The sequence below is a fragment of the Schistocerca gregaria genome, chromosome 1 (assembly GCF_023897955.1).
Source record: "Schistocerca gregaria isolate iqSchGreg1 chromosome 1, iqSchGreg1.2, whole genome shotgun sequence".
Taxonomy (NCBI): domain Eukaryota; kingdom Metazoa; phylum Arthropoda; class Insecta; order Orthoptera; family Acrididae; genus Schistocerca; species Schistocerca gregaria.
The window spans coordinates 1,106,505,238-1,106,528,621 of record NC_064920.1 but is presented as its reverse complement, the minus strand read 5'-3'; the positions used below and the strand labels follow the sequence as shown (position 1 = coordinate 1,106,528,621).

The 23,384-nt window shown below is 40.0% G+C and overlaps 1 protein-coding gene across 7 annotated transcripts in view; it reads left to right on the top strand.

Moving 5' to 3' along the window:
* Positions 1-23,384, top strand: part of LOC126283006 (uncharacterized) — a 378,588-nt gene that overhangs the window by 310,517 nt on the left and 44,687 nt on the right. For all 7 annotated transcript variants that reach the window (XM_049982244.1, XM_049982237.1, XM_049982240.1 and 4 more), the window contains one exon: positions 13,010-13,217. In XM_049982244.1, the coding sequence (XP_049838201.1) occupies positions 13,010-13,217 (208 nt within the window). The remainder of the gene's footprint in view (positions 1-13,009; positions 13,218-23,384) is intronic.

The window sequence follows — 23,384 nt, the reverse complement described above, 5'->3', positions numbered from 1 at the left end:
GCTTCCTGACTCTTAAATCTATACTCTATGTTAACAAATTTCTCTTCTTCAGAAACGCTTTCCTTGCCATTGCCAGTCTACATTTTATATCCTCTCTACTTCGACCATCATCAGTTATTTTGCTCCCCAAATAGCAAAACTCCTTTACTACTTTAAGTGTCTCATTTCCTAATCTAATTCCCTCAGCATCACCCAACTTAATTCGACTACATTCCAGTATCCTCGTTTTGCTTTTGTTGATGTTCATCTTATATACTCCTCTCAAGACACTGTCCATTCCCTTCAACTGCTCTTCCAAGTCCTTTTCTGTCTCTGACAGAATTACGATGTCATCGGCGAACCTCAAAGTTTTTATTTCTTCTCCGTGGATTTTAATACCTACTCCGAAATTTTCTTTTGTTTCCTTCACTGCTTGTTCAATATACAAATTAAATAACATCGGGGACAGGCTACAACCCTGCCTTACTCACTCACTGCTTCCCTTTCATGCCCCTCGACTCTTATAACTGCCATCTGGTTTCTGTACAAATTGTAAATAGCCCTTCGCTCCCTGTATTTTACCCCTGCCACCTTTAGAATTTGAAAGAGAGTATTCCAGTCAACATTGTCAAAAGCTTTCTCTAAGTCTCTAAGTCTACAAATGCTAGAAACGTAGGTTTGCCTTTCATTAATCTTTCTTCTAAGATAAGTCGTAAGGTCAGTATTGCCTCACGTGTCCCAGTATTTCTACGGAATCCAAACTGATCTTCCCCAAGGTCAGCTTCTACTAGTTTTTCCATTCGTCTGTAAAGAATTCGTATTAGTATTTTGCAGCTGTGGCTTATTAAACTGATTGTTCGGTAATTTTCACATCTGTCAACACCTGCTTTCTTTGGGATTGGAATAATTATATACTTCTTGAAGTCTGAGGGTATTTTGCCTGTAAACAACAAATATAACATATAAATAGAAATGCACAAGTTAGATGTTTGTTAATAAATATTTACCACTTTTAATATAGTAGAAGTGAGTATATATTAAAATAGTACCATAGATAATAAGGTTTAGATATCTTTAATTGTAGTCAATAACTGTTTAAATTTGTCTTTAACAGAAGTTGCATGCAGTTGCTTTATATCATTAGGTAACCTGTTAAAGAAATGTCTTCCAGTTGCAAATGTGCTGTCATCTGTAGCTCTTTAATTTCTCGGGTTCATGTGATGATCATTTCTAGTTTGTGTATTTTAATAATGAACATCTCTATTCATTTTGCAATTTTCTACATTCTCATTTACAGACATACACAGTTAGTACATTATGTTTGATGAAATTGTCCCTGCAGGACTGTCACTTTCTTCTAAAGCTCGAATACCCTATTCATGTATGCTGTGCCGCATCCAAATATCAGTTATATATTGCAAATCTGATTTGTAGTAGATTAGTTTTACCATAAAAGTTATTATAGTTATGAGACATATTAATTAACAAATGCTGTAGCCAATCTTTTCACATATTTATTTATTTTTGTTTGGACCAGTAAATCATGTTTAGTATTTTGATTATACGTAGTATATAGGACATGTCAGGGGTAACAACTGATATACTTTTACAGTAGATATTAACTGAGAGTACATGATCAACAGAATCAAAGTAAATAACAAAATAAACTCATATAATTAATAATATTTTGTGTACCAGGATTATTTATTATGATATTCCAAAAATACAGAGTAGAAGCAGTACTCAAGCAAGAACTGTTTCTATGAGGGAGGGCATGCTGAAATTTTAGTGTCTCCAAATGTTTTACTGTGTGGTATTGCATGTCATGCATGTTACTCAATTGACTTTCACACTTCACTGGTGCAAGTTGCAACCCTCTATCGCTAGAGGGCTCTGAATTGAAACTTGTAACATGGTGGTGTCCGAGAGAAACTGAAAGTGGAATTCGAAGAGTTTGTCCAAGCATGGCGCACATTCTTCTTCAGAATGACAGTGCCAGACCACACACAAGTGCTATGACATCTGCAACAATCTGATGCCTCAGGTTCGCTGTAGTTTATCATCATCTATACAGTCCCATTTGATTTCCATCTGTTCCCAAAACTTGAAAAACACCTTTGAGGACTCCACTTTGTTAGTGACGAAGTGGTGCAGTTATGGCTAAGGATGTGGCTCCATTGACAAAAATAAGAGATTCTACAGTGATGTTAACAATAAATTGGTCTTTTGTTCTTCACAGGGTGTCTATGGTGAGAAACAGATAAGTAGACATGAAGAATAAAGATGTAGAATGTTAGTAAAGTTTTATTTAAAAAGCTTCAAGAGTTTTCACATAAAACTTCTGAGGCATTATTTTTCAGCATTGTCTTGTACTTTAAAAGTGTTTAATGCTGATATGCATTTTAAGTAAGAATGCACATGTTTATACAACATAGCTGTAATGTGATGCACTTCTCTTTTCCATATGTTTTTAATTACTGTGTTTCATGTAGGTTAAGCATATGCCAGTTTTGTATGAGTTAAAATCATAGTTATGTTCAAAGATACTTTCTTTTTTGAGGATGCTCCCTTTTGTAAAGATAAGTATTTTATATACATACAAACAAGGCAGAGGCAGTATTTTCTGGCTCTTAAAAAGGAGTCTACAGGAATCCCTGCATTTAGCTTGCTTTATAACTTTGATAATCTTTCTTTGTGTTGCAAATGTATACTTTTTAAATTGTGGAATATCCCCAAAACCGATTCTGTACATTAGTAGCAACTGTATACTGCTGTAGTATATTGTGCCAATGAAGAGCAGCTTGTATTTTGAGAGAGAATTCTAATGGCATACATAATTATATTCAGTATTTTTGTTTAGACTGTTAAGGTGCAACTCTTACTTCGTATCTTCCTAAATATGTATGTGTACAAGTTTTGCATGACTTATGTCTGAGACATTTTTTCCTTCAATGGTGAAAACAAGATTTGCAAGATGGAATTTTGTCTGGCGTGAAAGTTAACTGCCACAGTTTTTTTTTCTGAATTTATGATGAGCCTGTTGGTCCAGCCTCACTTTGCTGAACTTCGCATAACTGATGTTGCAATTCTTAAGCTTCTCCCCACTGTGTGATCTAATTTGAATGTTAATGTCATCTACTGTAGTTCTGTCACTGATTTTGTCAGCCAGTGTCATTTACAAACAGCAGAAATAGGACAGTTCCCAAACTGACCTTCGTGGGTGTCCATGCTGGATTTTTTTTGAATTCTTTCCCCATTACTGTAAAAACTAGAAATCCCGTGAAATTCAGTGAGTTTGTTTTTAATCCATTGATGATCATTGAGGTAAGACTGGATCCACCTTTTCGACTGACCTCTAATTCCTTAATTATTATTTAACTTGTGTAAGAGAATATCATAATCAGTAACATCAAAGGTTTTATTAACACTTTGCCATCTGCACATCCCATACAAATCTATTCGATTGGTGCCGGCAGCGCTAATTCGGATTACTTGGCTTGTTGCCAGCCGTTCTTGAATTATTGGGAGATTATAAATTGTTAAGTTTTACTAATCTCATCGTTAGTTCTCACAAGTTCTCAACCCTGTTCCCTTACTTTAATGAAATAAAAATTCGTGAAATCAGAGACTCTCGTGTTCTGTATTGACATATTGACATGTACTGAGTGCATTAAGTAATGCGCAGTTAAAGAGGTACATGTATATCTTTTTTGACCATTTTGTAATTTTTCTGTATGTAGGGTAATAACTCAAATAATGGTCTGCCCAATACACTCCTTTCATGTATTTGTTGTAGTCTAATACACTCTCAGGATTTTTTATTGTGTTAATTGGTTTTTCTGCATTTTCTTCGAGTGTCAGTCAAAGTGGCATTATGTATTGTAGAGATCATTCGTACCATTTTAGTTTTCCAAGCTCTCCATACCTGTGCAAGTACTTCACCTTTCCATTGATGACAATCTTCAAACATATTGACTTTTGCATCCTTTAATTTTTCCGGAAATCCTCTGTTTTGCTGTATCGTTCCATAAACTGGAATTTTCTTTTCAAGTAACTTCTCTGCAAGTTCTACACTGTTATAATAATTATCCATGTAGAGGTGATGCCACTTTCGATAAGATGATGTTAGTAGTTACATCGCTGTTTTTGCTAAAGGCTGTCCAGCACTGGAATATATCTTGAATGAGGAAATGTATACCTGTACTCGAATCACGCAGCATTAGAATGACTCTGCCATATTTCGTAATTTTCGACAGATTGCAAACTCTAAATTACAGTCATTGGAAAAGGAATGGACAAGGTACAGGGACACAGTACTAGAAGTGGCTAAAGAATGTCTTGGAACAGTAGTGTGTAAAAGTAGGATGAAGCAAACAGTCAAGGCAGCCTGTAAAAGGAAAAAGAAGGCGTATCAAAAATAGCTACATACTAGAAGTCAGGTAGACAGAGAAAGTTATGTTGAAGAAAGAAACAAAGCCAAACAGATAATTGCATTATCCAAGAAGAAATCTTGGGAAGACTTTGGAAACAGGATGGAGACTATGGGTCAAGCTGCTGGAAAACCAGTCTGGAGTGTAATTAGCAGTCTTCGAAAGGGAGGTAAGATGGAAATGACAAGTATTTTGGACAGGTCAGGAAAACTGCTGGTGAATCCTGTGGATGCCTTGGGCAGATGGAGGGAATATTTTGAAGAGTTGCTCAATGTAGGTGAAAATACGATCAGTAATGTTTCAGATTTCGAGGTAGAATGGGATAGGAATGATGATGGAAATAGGATCACATTTGAGGAACTGGAGAAAATGGTCAATAGATTGCAGTGCAGTAAAGCTGCTGGGGTGGATGAAATTAAGTCGGAACTCATCAAATACAGTGGAACATCAGGTCTTAAATGGCTACACAGGATAATTAAAATGGCGTGGGAGTCGGGACAAGTTCCATCAGACTGGACAAAAGCAGTAATCACACCAATTTTTAAACATGGAAACAGAAAAGATTGTAACAACTACAGAGGTATCTCTTTAATCAGCGTTGTGGATAAAATCTTCTCAGGTATTGTTGAAAGGAAAGTGCGAGTATTAGTTGAGGACCAATTGGATGAAAATCAGTGTGGGTTTAGGCCTCTTAGAGGTTGTCAGGACCAGGTCTTTAGCTTACGGCAAATAATGGAGTAGTGTTATGAGTCGAACAGGGAACTGTATCTGTGCTTTATAGATCTAGAAAAGGCATATGACCGGGTTCCTAGGAGGAAGTTATTGTCTGTTCTACGAGATTGTGGAATAGGAGGCAAACTTTTGCAAGCAATTAAAGGTCTTTACATGGATAGTCAGGCAGCAGTTAGAGTTGATGGTAAATTTAGTTCATGGTTCAGAGTAGTTTCGGGGGTAAGACAAGGCTGCAACCTGTCTCCACTGTTGTTCATATTATTTATGGATCATATGTTGAAAACAATAGACTGGCTGGGTGAGATCAAGATATGTGAACACAAAATAAGCAGTCTTGCATATGCGGATGACTTAGTTGTGATGGCAGATTTGATTGAAAGTTTGCAAAGTAATATTTCAGAGCTAGATCAGAAATGTAAGGACTATGTTATGAAGATTAGCATCTCCAAAACAAAAGTAATGTCAGTGGGAAAGAAATATAAACGGATTGAGTGCCAAATAGGAGGAACAAAGCTAGAACAGGTGGACGGTTTCAAGTACTTAGGATGCATATTCTCACAGGATGGCAACATAGTGAAAGAACTGGAAGCAAGGTGTAGCAAAGCTAATGCAGTGAGCGCTCAGCTACGATCTACTCTCTTCTGCAAGAAGGAAGTCAGTACCAAGACTAAGTTATCTGTGCACCGTTCAATCTTTCGACCAACTTTGTTGTATGGGAGCAAAAGCTGGGTGGATTCAGGTTACCTTATCAACAAGGTTGAGGTTACGGATATGAAAGTAGCTAGGATGATTGCAGGTACTAGTAGATGGGAATAATGGCAGGAGGGTGTCCACAATGAGGAAATCAAAGAAAAACTGGGAATGAACTCTGTAGATGCAGCAGTCAGGGCGAACAGGCTTAGATGGTGGGGTCATGTTACACACATGGGAAAAGCAAGGGTACCCAAGAGACTCATGTTTTCAGCAGTAGAGTGTAGGAGGAGTCGGGGCAGACCAAGGAGAAGGTACCTGGATTCGGTTAAGAATGATTTTGAAGTAATAGGTTTAACATCAGAAAAGGCACCAATGTTAGCACTGAATAGGGCATCGTGGAGGAATTTTATAAGGGGGCTATGCTCCAGACTGAACACTGAAAGGCATAATCAGTCTTAAATGATGATGATGATGATGGAGATGTAAACTTTAAAATTTAACCATCCATGCCACGGTATCATTCCTTCATCAATTGAGATGTTTTGACTTAGTGTAAAAGTTTCTTTAAACTTTTTGGAAAAATAGTCAATTATGAATTGCACTTTGAAAAGCCAGTCTGTATTATCCAAGCCAGTCTGTATTATCCATTTTATTGTTGTTGGATAAATGTAAAAATGATAATATTTGTCTGAATTGGTTGCTGGACATCGTTTTGCAAAATATCGGCATGTCTGTCAGTGGATTCGTTGACCAACAATCGATCCTTACTTTTTTTACAATTCCTATAAGGATACCAAGCCAAACCATTTTCTAAGTTAGTGTCCTTTAACATTGACAAATTTGGCGTTTTTGTTATCCAGTTTGATTCTATTGCAATTTTGACTGTAGTAGTTGTTGGTTTCGTTGCTAATATATTCAAATACATCATCCCCAATACATAATTCTATGATATTCTCGATGCTCTGTGTATCTTTGGGCAAAATGTTTGGGCCCGGAGATCCAGGAACAGTAGTGGACCTAAGAATGAGCCTTGGGAAACCCGATACATAATTTCTCCCCATTCAAAATTATGTTCCCAGACTACTTAGTACAACTTTACGCATTCTTTTGGTTAGAAATGACATCCATTGGTCAACTATACCATCAGTCCCATAAAACTTCAATTTATTTAGGAAAATACTGTGATTCACAGAGTCATGTCATAGATCGGTTGCAGAAAGTACCAGCTGGTTCTATTTTATTATTTAATTGTGAGGAACATGTAAATGGCATTCTCAGGAAGCCGGCCGCTGTGGCCGAGCGGTTCTAGGCACTTCAGCCCGGAACCGCGCAACTGCTACTGTCGCAGGTTCGAATCCTGCTTAGGGCATGGATGTGTGTGATGTCCTTGGGTTATTTAAGTTTAAGTAGTTCTGAGTTTTAGGGGACTGATGACATTAGATGTTAAGTCCCATAGTGCTCAGAGCCATTTTGCATTCTGAGGAGAACAGTGCTGAAACCCAAACTATGATTTGATGAGGATATTGCTATATCTGAGAGGGGCTGGATACCAGCCACACTAGAGTTGGGCAACAGAACCGACTGAAGGGTGGACCTGACACAACAAGAGAAAGTCCATAAGAACCAATGCAGCAGTGAAGTGTCACGAACTTTCAACACTACATTGTCAACAGGTCGATTAAAAGCCACAATACAAATTCCAAATCAAGACCAAAAATGAAAACCAATACCAATGCGAAGCTGTTGATGAGTAGTCAGTAGTACAGTGGAGATAGTAATGAACACTATCAGACGTAGTACACAACTGATGGAGTCGTCTAGGTGGGGTGGTATTTATACTGGCCACAAGGGACAATATTGGATGGTGTATATGCATAATGAGACAGTGACGCACTTACGAGGTGAGTGCAGCACTGCAACACCACTGCCTTCTATAATCCGTCAAGGTCCATTTGCTCCGGTGAGCTTTCAACTTCCACACAGCCCAATACCAGGTCCCTCCCCCCCAAAAAACATATCTGCTACTGGAAATACCATGGAGGTGCTGTGGAAGGTGGAATGAAGGTATAGGCAAAGGTACAGTCTCGTCAGCTGTAGGCTGTGGGGTGGAAGTATGAGTGGCAGTATCCTCCAGAACAGCACTGGAGATGGGCATCCCAGGGGAACCACGGATCAACAGTGAGCCAGAGGGCAAACCAGAAGGTGGTAGAAGAGGTGGCTGTGGAGGGGATGCTTGTGTCCAAGGCTGAAGCTGGTTGTGGAGAAAGGGCTAGAGCCCTTTCTGCGTTTGGACCAACTTGTCACTTGTGGGTGGACACTACTGTCGCTGGTGTCCATGCACGAGCATTCACATGGGAATGTGCCCACACTACCATGCCAGGGGTGTTACGCCAGGAGGAAAGCGAGTGAGGTTCCAACAGCAACGGTGTAAGGAGATGAAGCAAAGTCTGAGGCTGACGACCATACAGGACTTCGCAGGGCTATGATTGTCAATCGGTGTGGTGCAATACATGCTCAGAAACAAAGTGAAGACCACTGTAGTGGTGGAGGATTTGATGACCTTGTTTAGCTGCTTCTTAAAAGTCAGTTTCACCGTTGGAGGAAGGGTGGAATGGAGGGCTACACATGTGTTTGATGCCATTAGTGGCACAGAAGTCCTGAAGGCATAGGCTGTGAACTGTGGACCATTGTCAGAGAACAATGTGTGAGGCATCCCCTTGATGGCCAAAATTTGGGCTAAGGTCGTAAGAGTGGCCCTGGCCGAGGTGCATGCCTTGTGCATGACATAGGGGTACTTTAAATAAGCAACCACGTAGAACACAAGAATGGGCATGTAATATCGAGATGGATGCAGTCCCAAGGGAGACAAGGAGTAGGGCAGGGGGAAAGGACTAAGGGGGCGCTGCCTGGTGCTGGGTGCGTACTGCACAACTATGGACCATCTTTTCAATGTTGCCATTTATCCTGGGCCAGTACACAAGGCGGCATGCCATTGTCTTCACGCAAGACATGTTCCAGTGACCCAGGTGCAGTAAAATCAATACCCAACAATTCAGTTCCATTAGAATAACTGCTTAATCTGTGCCTCCATCTCAGTATCCAAAAGGTGATGTCATTCACAGCCAAGAGTCTCTGAGAAAGCTGCTTCCCAGTGCAGAGCTCTGTTGTCAATCTTTGAGTGAGATAACGGGGCCAGCCATGGATAAATAAAGAAGGACCTGTCGCAGGGCAGGGTCCCGTTGCATTGCAGCAGCAACACACGTGGCCTTAAGGGAAAAACAGTCCAACTTATGTTGTAGTTCAGCATTGATGTGGAAGTAGAGATCCCCTGTTGGTCGAAACCAGAGTCCAGGCCAGCTGGTAGGTGGGATAGTGAGTCAGCATTAGAACGCTGGGCTCTCAGCTTGTACGAGGTAGTATAATTGTAGGCACTGAGAAACAACGCCAGCACTGGAGGCGTTAGCCTGTTCATTCTGGGAGGCTGGAATGCAGCCAGAATAATGCCACCAATGGCTTGTGATCTGTAATTAGAGAGAACTACATTCCAAAGAGGTAGACATGAAATTTCTTGACTGTGAACACTATTGTCAAGGTGTCTTTTTCTGTCTGGGAACAGTTGGGCTATGCTGGGATCAGGGCCTTGGATGCATATGTGGTACACTGTTTGGAACCAACCCCATCCCTGTGTTCCGAGACCACTCCGTTATCATAGGTGGACACTTCGGCTGCCACAACCAATGGGCAATTGGAAGAAAAGGGCATGAAGCAGGGTGCAGATGTCAGCATGGTTTTCAGTTTTTGGCAAAATAAACATCTATTCTTTTTATGGAGGGTTAGACATATAAATTTAGAAGTTTGCCTCCCTAACATACGTGAATATGAAATTTGATTACAAAAAAAAGTTACAGATAATAAAATAATAATAAAAAAGGATAAATATTTATTCTGTATAATTAGAGCTGTCTGCTGACAAACTTCATTCTGCAAAGACTTCAACAGCTTTTTCCAAAATAGTCTGCTTGTTTTCTTCTTTTTGATTTAGTTAAGCTTTCAGCAACTGATACTTTTATTTGGGAAGCAATGCCATTTTATGCTGGTGGACAGAGTACTTATCTGATTTAAGGTGTTCCTCATAATTATTTTTTCCCCACCCTGTTCAGTTATTACAAAATTTGCAGAAGAATCTGTAGCATATAAGCTCTGGTTAGTATATTCCTGAGCCCTTTTGTGAGCTGTGTGCCCCATAGTTGAGAATGCTACAGATAGAACTGACAGTCAGAGTTGGAAGTGGAGCCAAAAGTGGCTCTATTTGCACTTTACAGGAAGATTCTCGATGTGGTCACTGTGGTGCAAACAATACAACATAACAGGTGGGTGCGAATATAAAGAAATGTGTCCCTGCAGAAGCAGAATTGACACATGTTGCTGATCCCTTCTGATGTTGTGAGAGTTGAACTCGAACCATGTGAAGGATCAGGATTAGTCTTCTTGCTTGTTTCAAAACAAGAAAAGAAAATAACAACCTATGCACAATACAATGCAAAGTGGAGTACACAAAACATTTGGTAATGGCTACTGTGCAATTGCTTGCTGGTGTTGTCAACATCATAGAGTTCTTCAGGCCCAACCTCTGCTGGTATCTTATGCAACCATAGTGTGAAACACATCACACTTGAAACGGCTACATTATTGTGTCTGGAATTCTGCCTTGAACCAACTTTTGCTAGCAGACAAATGTACATGTTTCTTTGTTTTGAGATGTTAAGTTCTACAACTGAGTCCTATATTGCCATTCATGGCGAGTACTTATATAGGGACCATTCAAGTGCCCAATGTTTGACTTGAACCAGAGTGCAGTTTACGAGCACACTGATACATCATTGCTCCAATGCATACAGATCGCACACTTTAACTTGGCCTCTGAGTAGAGGATTCTGGCAGCTGAAGCTGCGATTGGCTCACAGTGCACTGGCTGTTGGGACAAGCTTTGCCTCTTTTCCCAGGGGAGCCAGGTTACACCTTAGAATGATGTGTGATGGGTTAATGCTTCTCGGAAGTGGCATGGAGATAAGCTTTACTTGAATGTTTGAGTAATTGAGTCACTAGAAGGGCTAAGTAAAGCCTCTTCCCTCATTATTGTAAATAATATTAACAATCATTTACTACATGAATCAGCTGTATTCACAATGTTGTTCATATCCCATCATTTACTGACAATTCCAGTCCCATCTTTCTCTTACGATTTTAAGACAATATAAATTTTAATTTTAAGCTTGCTTCAAAATTAACTGTAAAGTGAGCCTACCTGAACTGTCAGAAAACTATCACACACTAACGTCTTCATAACACAATGTATCTATGGACACTTATCTGTATTATACAAATATTAATTCAGAGCAGATGTGCAAAGATGGAGGCAAAAATCCTGAAAATTGTGAGAAACTGATACAGAAACAAATAATGAATAAGAGAAAATTTGCCGTCATTAATTTCCAGTGTTTTTACAACTAGACATCCCATAGCGAAATGATAATACTCTGGCTATTCATTATTCTATAATGTTTTGTGGTTGTTAGTTTATTAATGGAAAAGTCCAATTTTGAGTCATTGACTGTATCTTAGCTTTTCAGCCGCTATAGTGCTGTAGCTAAGTATTCATAGTGCAGAAACCTGTGACTGGGTATTGAATCAAGTCTGCTGTGAGATTTATGATTGATATTGGAAATTGTATTTCACACGGAAAATTACAGGGTATATCTCCTACTATACTGACTAACAGGCAGGTAAGGAGAGTTGATTCCTTGAACTGTAAGGGTGAAGGGCTTCATTTTTGTCCACAATCTGTTCCAACAGTTACTCCACACAACACTTTTCCAAATCCACGATGCAGTCAACATTCAGGTAAGTTAGAAATTTGTTTAATATATTATCAACAGATGAAACAAAATTCATTTTAGTGTTGTCCATGAAGTCATATACAAGGTGACAATTATTGAACTATATGAAATGAAATTGTCATAACTTTTAAACAGTTTGCTTTAGGACGTTCAAACTGCACGGTTGGCAATGGAGTAAGACAGGAATTAGTATGCACATGCATGGTTTGATATGGATGAGTTCATCAAAAAGCAAAATTGGCGCATTTTGGGGACTGAGAATCTTCAGTTTGTGATTGAAATGTCTGCGCACCACACAGTGACCTGTTGGGGATGAACAATGTCCAGTCAGAGAACAATCAGTGTGATATTCCTTGATGGCACATTGACTACCAAACAAAATATGTGAAGGTTTTGGAAGATGATTTCATCTCCATTATCCAAAGTGACCCCAATTTTGACAAGATATGATTCATGCAAGACAGAGCTCGACACCATTGAAGCAGGAGAATTTCTGATGTCAGGAAGCTCCCCGGGGGGCCATACTCTGGCTCTGGGGTACACAGAGGCCACTGGCATGAGCTTCAATTGGCCGCCATATTCTCCGGATCTGAACACTTGTGACTCCTTTCTGTGGGTCTGTATTAAAGACAAGGTGTACATCAGTAACCCCAAAAGCATTGCTGAGCTGCAAAGCGCTATTCAGGAGGTCATCGACAGCATCAATGTTCCAACACTTCAGCTGGTCATGCAGAATTTCACTATTCGTATGCGCCACATCATCGCCAATGATGGCAGGCATATCAAACATATCATAACCTAAATCTTAATCACTGTAGTGATGTTTACATATTGAATAAAGTGTGTGCACACCATAGTTACATTTCTTTCATATAGTTCTCTAATTTTCACCCCGTTTAAACACAGGTGGTGTGATGATGCCAGTAACCGTGTGTTTGTAAAGAATAGGCTGAAATTCATGTTCAGTTTCCCAAGCCTTCACTGGATCCCCTAATTATTTCTGGTGAGTGATTTGATTATTTCTTCTTCTGTCTCACATTCCATACCCTCCCCAAAATCTATTTGGGTGCACTAGTGTTTTATTTTAAGTGATGTTGATCTCCACAGGAAGGTAGACTCTAACCTGCAGTAATTTCCTTTTTGTTTTCGGGATCCATATTACTTGCCATAGAGATGATCAATGTTGATACTTACATTTTAAATGTGAATTTTTTCTGTGAAGCTATAAATTAGTCTAATATAATAAGTAATTTTATCAACTATCACTTTATGTTACAGGATGAAAATGAGAATGTCTGTGTGCAGTTTGTTAGAAAGTTATGTCATCATCTCACTAACGAGAACTTCCCTGTTGATTTCTTTGCTTTCTTTTCTTTGGTTGGCATGGAGAAACGACAACATCTTAGAGATAAATTTGAAGATTATTTCCATGACTGTGTGAAAGCAAAGTGGGCAGAGATTGGCAAGATTTGTGGGAAATCTATAGGTAAGTTCAGGAGTTACATCAGAATGTAATAGTTTATTAGTTATAAACCAATGCGTTCACCAGGCTGAAGTCAAAAAAGCAACTATATTTCAAATGAGAGTGTATTTGTGGTGATATTATTAAGTTCGGCTAACATCCATTAAATACTTCATATCCTATTTTACAGTGTAGTTAGTTACTAACTTTATACGCTTCATAGGTATAATGATACTTACATGTACCATGATACCTGTTAAGGACAAATATACACTGAATTGAAGATTTTTGTTGTAAATTAGAAACCTTCACTCACCACTTTTGGATAAGACTGGAAAGTCTATCTGGAAGCTATTTTTATTTTATATGTTATGATGATATGAAGTTATGAATACGAACACGAATCCTTTACAGAAGAATGGGAAAACTGTTAGAAGCAGACCTCGGGAAAGATCAATTTGGATTCAGGAGAAATGTAGGAACAGGCAAGACAATACTGACCCTACAACTTCCCATAAGATATGGGTTAAGGAAAGGCAAACCTACATTTCTAGCATTTGTAGACTTAGAGAAAGCTTTTGACAGTGTTGATGGGATAAAATGTAGGGAACAAAAGGCTGTTTACAATCTGTACAGAAACCAGATAGCAGTTATAACAGTTAAGGGCATGAAGCAAAGGGGAATCAATGCATGAGAAGGGGGTGAGACAGGGTTGTTGCCTATCCCTGATGTTATTTAATCAGTATATTGAGTAAGCAGTAAAGGACACAAAAGTAAAATTTGTGGTACGAATTAAAGTCCTAGGAGAAGAAATAAAAACTTTGAAGTTTGCCATTGACATTGTAATTCTGTCAGCGACAGCAAATGACTTGGAAGAGCAGTTGAATGGCATTGACAGTGTCTTGAAAAGAGGATATAAGATGAATGTCAACAAAAGCAAAATGAGGATAATGAAATGTACTCCAATTAAATCAAGTAATGCTGACAGAATTAGATCAGGAGACACTTAAAGTAGTAGATGAGTTTTACTATCTGGAAAGCAAAATAACTAATGATGGTTGAAGTAGGGAGGATATAAATGTAGACTGGCAGTGGCAAGAAAAGCGTTTCTGAAGAAGAGAAATTTGTTAACATCAGGTATAGATTTAAGTGTCAGGAAGCCCTTTGTGAAAGTATTTGCATGGAGTGTAGCCATTACAGAAGTGAAACATGGATGATGAACAGTGTAGAAAAGAATAGAAGAGAAGCTTTTGAGATGTGGTGCTACAGAAAAATGCTGAAGATTAGATGGTTAGATCATATAACTAATGAGGAGGTACTGAATAGAATTGAGGAGAAGAGAAATTTGTGGTACAACCTGACTAGAAGAAGGGATCAGTTGGTAGGACACATTCTGAGGCATCAAGGGGTCACCAGTTAAGTACTGTAGAGAAGCATGGGTAGTAAAAATAGTAGAGGTAGACCAAGAGATGAGTACAGTAAGCAGATTCAGGGGGGATGGAGGTTGCAGCAGTTACTTGGAGATGAACAGGCTTACACAGGATAGAGTAGCATAGAGAGCTGCATCAAACAGTCTCAGGACTGAAGACCACAACAACAACAGCAACATGAAATGTACAACAATTGATCTGAAACTGACACACATTGTTTCAGATAAATGCCCTTGCATATACTTATGCTAATTGTTAGATTATGAAATTTCTGCCCCTGTAACAGTTTTTCTTATAGCATCGGATTTAATTAACTCAAACTTTCTCCATAACCATGTTTCTGTATTTCTTTTATTCATTCATTTCTATTGCTAAAATTACACTGTGGTATGAGGGAGGAACAGTACTGAATGCAGCTATGAAAAAGCATGTCAGTGGTGTGTGCCAGGAGAAATGGAAAGAGAGGAGGAGTGGCACAAGAGGGGGGAAGGGGTATAGGGTGGGGATGTGGAGAACAGCAATGCACTGACTTCCAAGACTTGATAACGTGTTAGGTTCCTTATGTTTACCATCTGACAGGCAGTGAAGGGATTTCCTTTTTATTTTAATATAAAAAACTTCCTATCTGTGATGCAGCATCTCCTCTATATAATGAATAGCAACTACCCTTTCCATAATATTGTTACTTTCCATCCTGGATTTTCCACTGTTTGATTTTGTCTGATGTCGTTTCTTCCATCCCATAACCCAATGCTGTTTTCCTTTATTACTATTTTCTAATGCATTACTGTACTCAGTGTCCATCCTTCTTTCTCTTCATTCCTGTGTTTCTCTTGTTGCCTTACAAACTGCACTGCACTACACCTACAACCCAGACTCTTATCGAAAATCACAACCGCACACAGCAGACAGCTACAAAACTGCACTGATTGTTGGTGCAGCATCTCATGTCCTCCATTACTCCCACTGATATCATTAATCCTGTACCTTCAAATCGATCACTGTTCCTGTGCCACATTCACGTATTTTCAGATGTTATTTCCCGTATCTTCATGTGCCACCTGAACTTTTATCTCATCCTACCAATCCCTCCCCACCCCAACTCCTTGTCCTCTGTACTCCAGTTCGCACAAACTATCTTCACCTAATCTAGTCACATCTGCTGCCCCCTTTCTTCACACTTACCCACCAACTGAGCTGCACCCACATTACAATCTTTTTGTTTAATTTTTCTTTGATCTCATTGTATCTTCATGCCAGTTTCAGTTGGTTTTTGCCTTTCACTATCCGTCTGTTCCCTCCGATGTCATCTTGTTTCTCCTTACTTCATCCATTTCATCCTTTTAGTGATTTTTCCCATGTGTTCGTATTTTTGTGAATTTTTTGGGTCTATTTCAGTGCTATTTCTGCATTATTGTGTGTTTTTACCTACCATCATGAATTCTTTTCCCTTCCATCTGCATCTGTATGGAAATGTTCCCTCATCCCTAGCCAGAACCCAGTCCCACATACTGTTCCTGTACAGTTGCTTGGCTCATGAAATCCCCCAAAATGGCATTACCATCAAATTACCCAACTCCAGCTGCTATGCTTCCTTCCACAATGACCTCTGTCTGATCAGATCCCGCCAGTCCTTAACCCTCATGAACACGTCCTACAAAACCATATCAATCAAGCCCTAACCTCCTTGAAATACCTTCTCTCCATCTGTAAACTCCTCCTGCTTTGCAATCCCAGATTTCTGGATCCCATATCACGCATTGAAACTCTTGCCCTCCAGGAACTAGAGCAACATGCACAACTCCTCCTCAAAAAACTCTTCACCCTGCTCACTTCCTACTCCCGCCTTGGACTACCACTATCCACCATCTCTGCAATAACCTCCCTCATAGCTGACAAACCTTGTCTCACAGACCTACTACATTTACCTCACCCTCAAAAATTCTCGTCACCACCATACAGAATCCAGAACCTAAACAGACGTGAAACATAGTCATGAACCTTTCCTCAGAAAGCCTTAGCGCTGGCAGAAGTATAAGTCGCTTTCAAAGGCCTCACTTTTTCCAACTCCCAAATTCTATCATATAGGACTAGTTAAAGATATTCCCACCTTCTTCCAGTCCCTAGAGTGGAAACACTTTTTCGCCACCAACCTTACCAATCAGACTCAACCAAAGACCAATAATGAACTATGCTTAACTCAGTTCACTCCTCCATCCAACTGTGATCCACCCCATTGCCCCCAAATTACTCCCTGTTAATTTCCCAAAATTTCTTAACCTTGAACCGTGCCTCACCAATATCCCCCAAATCCTTCAACATGCAAACTAACCTTACATCCATAGAAGGAACTGCAATACACCACCTAAAACCTGACCCTGACCTTATAATCCTACCTGCTGACAGTGCCTCCTTGTTTTTAAATGCAAGGATTACCTGGTAGAAGGACTCTTCCAGCTGTCAGATTCCACATATAAACCCTGCCACAGTGACCCCATTCCAGAAATCCAGCAGGATCTCCTGTCTCTTCTCAAATCCTTAGGCCCATCCCAGAACCTCTCCCAGGAGTCCGTCTCTCTCCTCACCCCTACCACTCCCCGCACTCAGACCTTCTACATGCTTCCTGAAGTCCATAAATCCAATCACCCAGGACATCCCAGTGTGGCCAGTTACTGTGCGCCCACATATAGAATCTCTGCTCTCATAGACCAACACCTTCAGCCTATTATCCACAACCTACCCTTCTATATAAAAGATACCAACCATTTCCTTCACCAATGCTGAACAGTTCCTGTTCCTTAACAACATGTGGTGCCCTGCTTATCACAGTTAATGCCGCGTCCCTTCACACTAACATCCCTAACATCGATGGCTGTACCTCTATTGAACACTATCTTTCCCAGCACCTGACGGATTCTAAACTTGCAACCTCCTTCCTAGTCAACATGACGAATGTATCCTCACTCACAATTACTCCTCCTGTAAAGACATTACCCACAAACAAATCCGGGGTACGGCTATGGGCACTGGCATGGCACCAACCTATGCCAATCTATTCATGGGCCATCTAGAGGAGTCCTTCTTAAACACCAAACACGTAGTTCTGATTCATTGATGACATTTTTGTGATCTGGATCGAGGATGAGGACGTCCTATCCACATTCCTCCAGAGCTTCAGCAGCTTGTCCCCCATTCACTTCACCTGGTCCTGCTCAACCCAACAAGCCACCATCCTTTATGTTGACCTCCATCTCAAAGATGCCTCTGTCCATATCAAACCTACCAGCCACCAGAAATAAGTCGAATTCGGCAGCTGCCACCCATTCCACAGCTAGAAGTCCTTTCCATATAACCTAGCCACCCATGGCATTCCCATCTGCAGTGGCAAGTGGTCCCTCTTGAAATATACCCAGTGTCTCAGTGTGGCCTTGGCAGACAATAATTACCTTCTCAACCTTGTACAAAAATAGATTTCCCATGCCTTATCTCTACATCTACCTGCCATCTTCCAAAATCCCACTGTCCAGTCACAGAGGAGCAGGAAATTGGCACATGAGGCATATAGGTCACAGATTAGTCTGGCAAGTGCAAGACATGCTGTATTTGAAACTATTAAAGGGGCTGGTGTGTTGTAGGATTACATCCAGAAACAGGGACTTTCAATGTTAGGCCTTTGGGAGTAACAAAGAAGTTTCAAGAAACAAAGTCATCCCTTCCAAGCCTTCCAAGAATTCATCACATCCAGCATTGCTTCTCAACCTTTCCTCAGCCCCTACAACGTGATCCTAACCTGTCCACTGCAGAACTCCAGGCTCTACATTCCCTAAAAGCTGATAACTCCATCATTATCCTCCCAACAAACTAAGGATCTACCACTGTGGTGCTTGACCAACAGGAGTATGTCAGTGAATGTCTGTGACAGCTGTCTGACACCTCTACGTACAGCATTTGCCACCAAGATCCAATCCCTGTGATTCAAACCGACCTGCAGTCCCTCCTAACAACCTCAGGCCCCTCACAAGGACTCACACCTCAGTCCAAAGAACTTCTTACCCCACCCAAACCACATCCCCAGCTTTTACCTTCTCCCTAAGATCCACAAACCCAGTCATCCTGGTCCTATATCTGCTGGCTTCACCCAATACCTGCCTAGTTTATCAACACCTGCAACCCATAGTACAAAGACTTCACTCCTACATTAAAAGTACCAATCATTTCCTAGATCGTCTGAGATCTGTGATCATCCCACTCCCACCACACACACCTTGCTTGTCACCATTGATGGCATCTCCCTCTATACCAACGTCCCCCATGTACATGGCCTGTCTGCTGCTGAACATTTCCTCAGCCAACACCCATCTGATTTCAAGCCTGTGGCATCTTTCAAGCTCATCTTAATCAACTTTATACTTACCAACCAACAATTACTTCATCTTTGAGGGGTTGAGATACAAACAGATCAGGGGTACACCTATGGGAACCAGGATGGCTCCTTCCTATGCCATCTTTTTCATGGGTTGCTTGGCGGGGGCTTTCCTGGGATTCATAAGTCTTCAGTCCCTGGTTTGGTTTAGATACATTTATGACATCTTTGCTGTGTGGACTCATAGTGAGGCTGACCTGTTAAAATTCCTGGAATCTCTAAATACCTTCTCCCAATTAAATTTCACATGGTCCTACTCTGAATCCCATGCCACTTTCCTTGATGTTGACCTCATCCTCATCGAAAGCCAGCTACACCATTCTGTCCATGTCAAACCCACTGAACAACAACAGTACGATTGCCATCCTTTACGTGTCAAATTTTCCATCCCCACACAGCCTTGGGGCATTTGAGGCAAACATATTTGTTACAGCAATACACCACCACTCTCACTTCAGCCTTCACTGGATGTAATTATCCCAACAGCCTAGTTCAAAAGCAAATTTCCTGACCCATCACATCCAATCCTGATACTTTTTATCCATTCACAAAAAAACGTGGGAACACACCACTTGACACCCAGTATTATCCTGGTCTTGAATGAATCAATCAGCTACTTTGACAAGGCCTTGACTTCCTAAAATCATGGCTTGAAATGAGATCCATCTATCTGAGATTTTGCCCACCACATTTAGAATAGCTTTTCAGCAACCTCCCAGTCTCCGCAATATCCTTGCCAGATCCTATGCTCCTTGTCCACCCATCTCCCTACCCTATGGCTCCTATCCCTGTGACTATACTTGGTGCAAGACTTGTCCTATGCACCCTCCTACCTCCATCTATTCCAGCCCTGTAACTGGAAAAACATGTACTATCAAAGGGAGAGCCACCTGTGAAGTGACACATCGTTTATCAACTGTCATGTGAATACAGTTCAGCCTTTTACTTCAGCATGGCTAGCAACCAGTTATCAGTCATGATGAGTCGGCATAGGCAGACGGTGTATACAGGCAACACTTAATATCCTGTTGCAGAGCATGCTGAACAACATGATAGTCATGACCTCGGTGCCTGTTTCACAACATGTGCCATTGTGATTCTTCCCCCAGACACCAATTTCTCAGAACTCCGGAGGTGGGGACTAGCACTACAACATGTCCTTGGCCTTATTTTGCATTAATTCTTTCCACTTCAACATTTATTCACAGTATCTACTCCTTTCTTCACTCCATTTCAGCTTTCTACATCTTTCATTTTCTGACTTGTCTATTTTTCGCTGTCCTCTCTCCCACCTCTGTCAAATATGATGCACTTAGCTTTTCACTCTTATTAACTCATGCATGGTGTTTTAGTAGTAATCTGTCTTGCATAATACCTTCTCATCTTCAAGCTCTCAAATTTTGTCTGGTGCAGTCCCCAGCAATCAGTCTTTCCTTCTCATCCTGTCCGGTATGTCTCCCCTGACTCAGGGTTCTGGGTGACTTTTCTAAACTGCACTCCTTTCCCTAAGCCTCTCCAGTCCTTTTCCTTCACTCTCTTCCTTCCCCTTCAACTCTTTCGCCAGAAGAAGAGCCACTGGCTTGTGAAAGTTAAATCCTTTGCATGTGTGTTCCCCTGCCACCTCTTGGTGAGTAGATTTTTATCTGTCCAATTACATTATATTAATAGGAGACAAGGAGTGTTGTCGTGAAATACCTGTGCAATAAGCAGTCAGTCTTCGTCTGATTGGGAATTAATTACATGAGGCACTCCTCGAGGTTCAATCTTGGGTCCACTGCTTTTTCTTGTGTACATTATCACATTGGAGCTGACGGACATACTAGATATGTTCACTGTGTTTTAACCATAAAATCCAACGGACATATGTCATACATTCTTCACTTCCGTTTTATTTATTTGTGATTTAAATACATTTTTACATTTGTAAGTGGCGAGACCTAATTGTTTAGCTTGTTGTAAGTGCATTGTTGATGGCTAGCATGCACGAGTCTCTCGTGAATGGTACCAGTGTTATGTAAACTGCGCGAATGCTTGGAATATTGTTGAAGGTTGTTTTGTTCTATGTTGGCTGCTGTGTTGTGCTATTATGTGCGTCCTTCCCGTGTGTAAAAACATATAAATAGTGAATATGGCTAACAGACATCACTTGTGAAACTTAGAGATGAAGAACTCTTGAACAGTGGCTCAGAACTTGATGATCCTTCAGACGATATTGGCGATTTTTCAGAAGACAATAACTCAAGTGAGCTGGAGAGTGAAACCTGTGCAGCTGATAGAAACAGTGTTAGTGAGTATGAAGAAGCTAATGCGCAAGTTTCTATTAGTCAGGTTTGTCATACAGTTCAACAGCCTGCCCTTTGCAATGAAAGGTGTCATTCTTATGCATTCCCTGAATTAACTCTGAAGAAACAAGTGGAATTCACGTTCCTGTAGATACATTATCAATAGCACTAGTCTATCATAGCATCTTTCTAAAAGTAAAGTCAGAGACAAATGTATATGCTATTGATACTACTTCTAAATTGAGCCGTCAGAACAGAATAAATCCAAAATCTTTATGGAAGAAATGGAGAGCAGTGAGGATACACGAAGTATATCAATTTTTTGCAATAATTTTGTATATGTGTGTTTTAAGGAAACCTAATCTAAGGGTTTATGGGACTGAAGACCCTGAGCTTGCCTCATCATTTGCTTCTCAGCTAATGTCACGAGACAGATTTTTTGCCATATTGGATGTAATACACTATGGATACCTCAACAAGAACTAGGCCATGACCCTCTCCATAAAATAAAACCTGTTTGGTACTTTTTCACAGAAAGATGTAGAAAAGTCTTTTATCCATCACGATATCTAACTGTTCTTTTTGAGGAAGAACTGGATTCCGTGTTCATAAAACTGTATGTTGTAAGTGATGCTCAAACAGGTTACATGTGCAATGTTGAGGTTTATACTGGAGGAAAAGGAAACATTAACAATTCTGTCAAATCCCTGCTGCTGAAGCTATGTTCCTCTTACTTGGGAAAAGTTCATGTGGTATACATGGACAGATTTTATACAAGTCCTGCAGTCCTTGAAGAACTATGGGAAAGAACTACATTGGGAGTTGGAACTGTGATGAAGAACAGGATCGGTTTGCCTAGAAACTTAATAAATCAAAAACTAAAGAAAGTGGAAATGACATTTCATCACAAAGGACACCTTTTCTGCTTGAAATGGAAAGACAAACATGATATACACATGTTGTCAACACAGCATAAGATGACTGCTTCACATTCAGTGTAAAATCCAGGATTGGATATGTTAAGGTAGTAAAGCCAGACGTTGTACTAGACTACAACTTGTCTAAAACAGCTGTTGATGGAGTAGACCAGCATGATGAGTTTTTGTCCCTTCCAGCTAAAGACTGTAAAATGGTGGAAAAAGATTTTCTTCCATATTTTTATAGGGGCAGTTGTGAACGCCAACATTATTCACAATATCAAAAAAGTGTGCATTTGCAGATTTTATCTGTAAATCAGCAAAGTAATTGGTTCAAAAAGGAGGAGTGGAACTAAATACAGACACATATTCAGCTTCTGGAATTGCAGGTGCAAATAGACTCACATCACAGCACGTCATTTTCCTGAGAAACTGCCACCAACAGAAAAGAAAACAAACCCAGTTCGAAGATGAAAGGTCTATTGGGAAAGGGAAAGCTGCTGGAAAGGTAGTTAGGAAAGAGACCAGATACTACTGTAGGCCATGTAACACAGGCCTTTGTGTTCCCAAGTGTTTTGAAAGATTTCATGCCCAAGTAAAGTTCTCTAATTTGTAAAAATGAGAAAAAATGTTCACAATAAGACACTTTACCTATAAATGAAGCATTTAGTATTTCCCACTGACAAGTGATTTTAAATCAATAGCCTACCATTCCCTACGACTTATGAAAATTTTGTCCACTTCGGGAAAAAGTAAAATGCTAAAAAATAGTATCTTTAGAGTAATAACTACAAAATCCCTGTATAATTTATTTGTGCTAAATGTATACATATTCATAAAGAGGTAGGATGGAAAGTTAAACCGATATACTGCCTAAAGAGGTAAGTGGATTAGTAAATTTATTAAAAAATTGTAAATTGCAGCAAATTTCCTCAGGATCTGGGTATTAACTGGATTGCCGACCCATTAGGCTCCACAATTGACCTCTCGTCTGTTACATTGCCAGATGCTAAGTTTGTTTTGTTTGCACATAATACAAACATTGCAGTAAGTAGCAGGTCAAGTACAGATTTAGAAATAGCTGCTAATCAAATTTTCATTTAATAAATGGTTTAAAGCTAAGTCACTGTCAATAAACC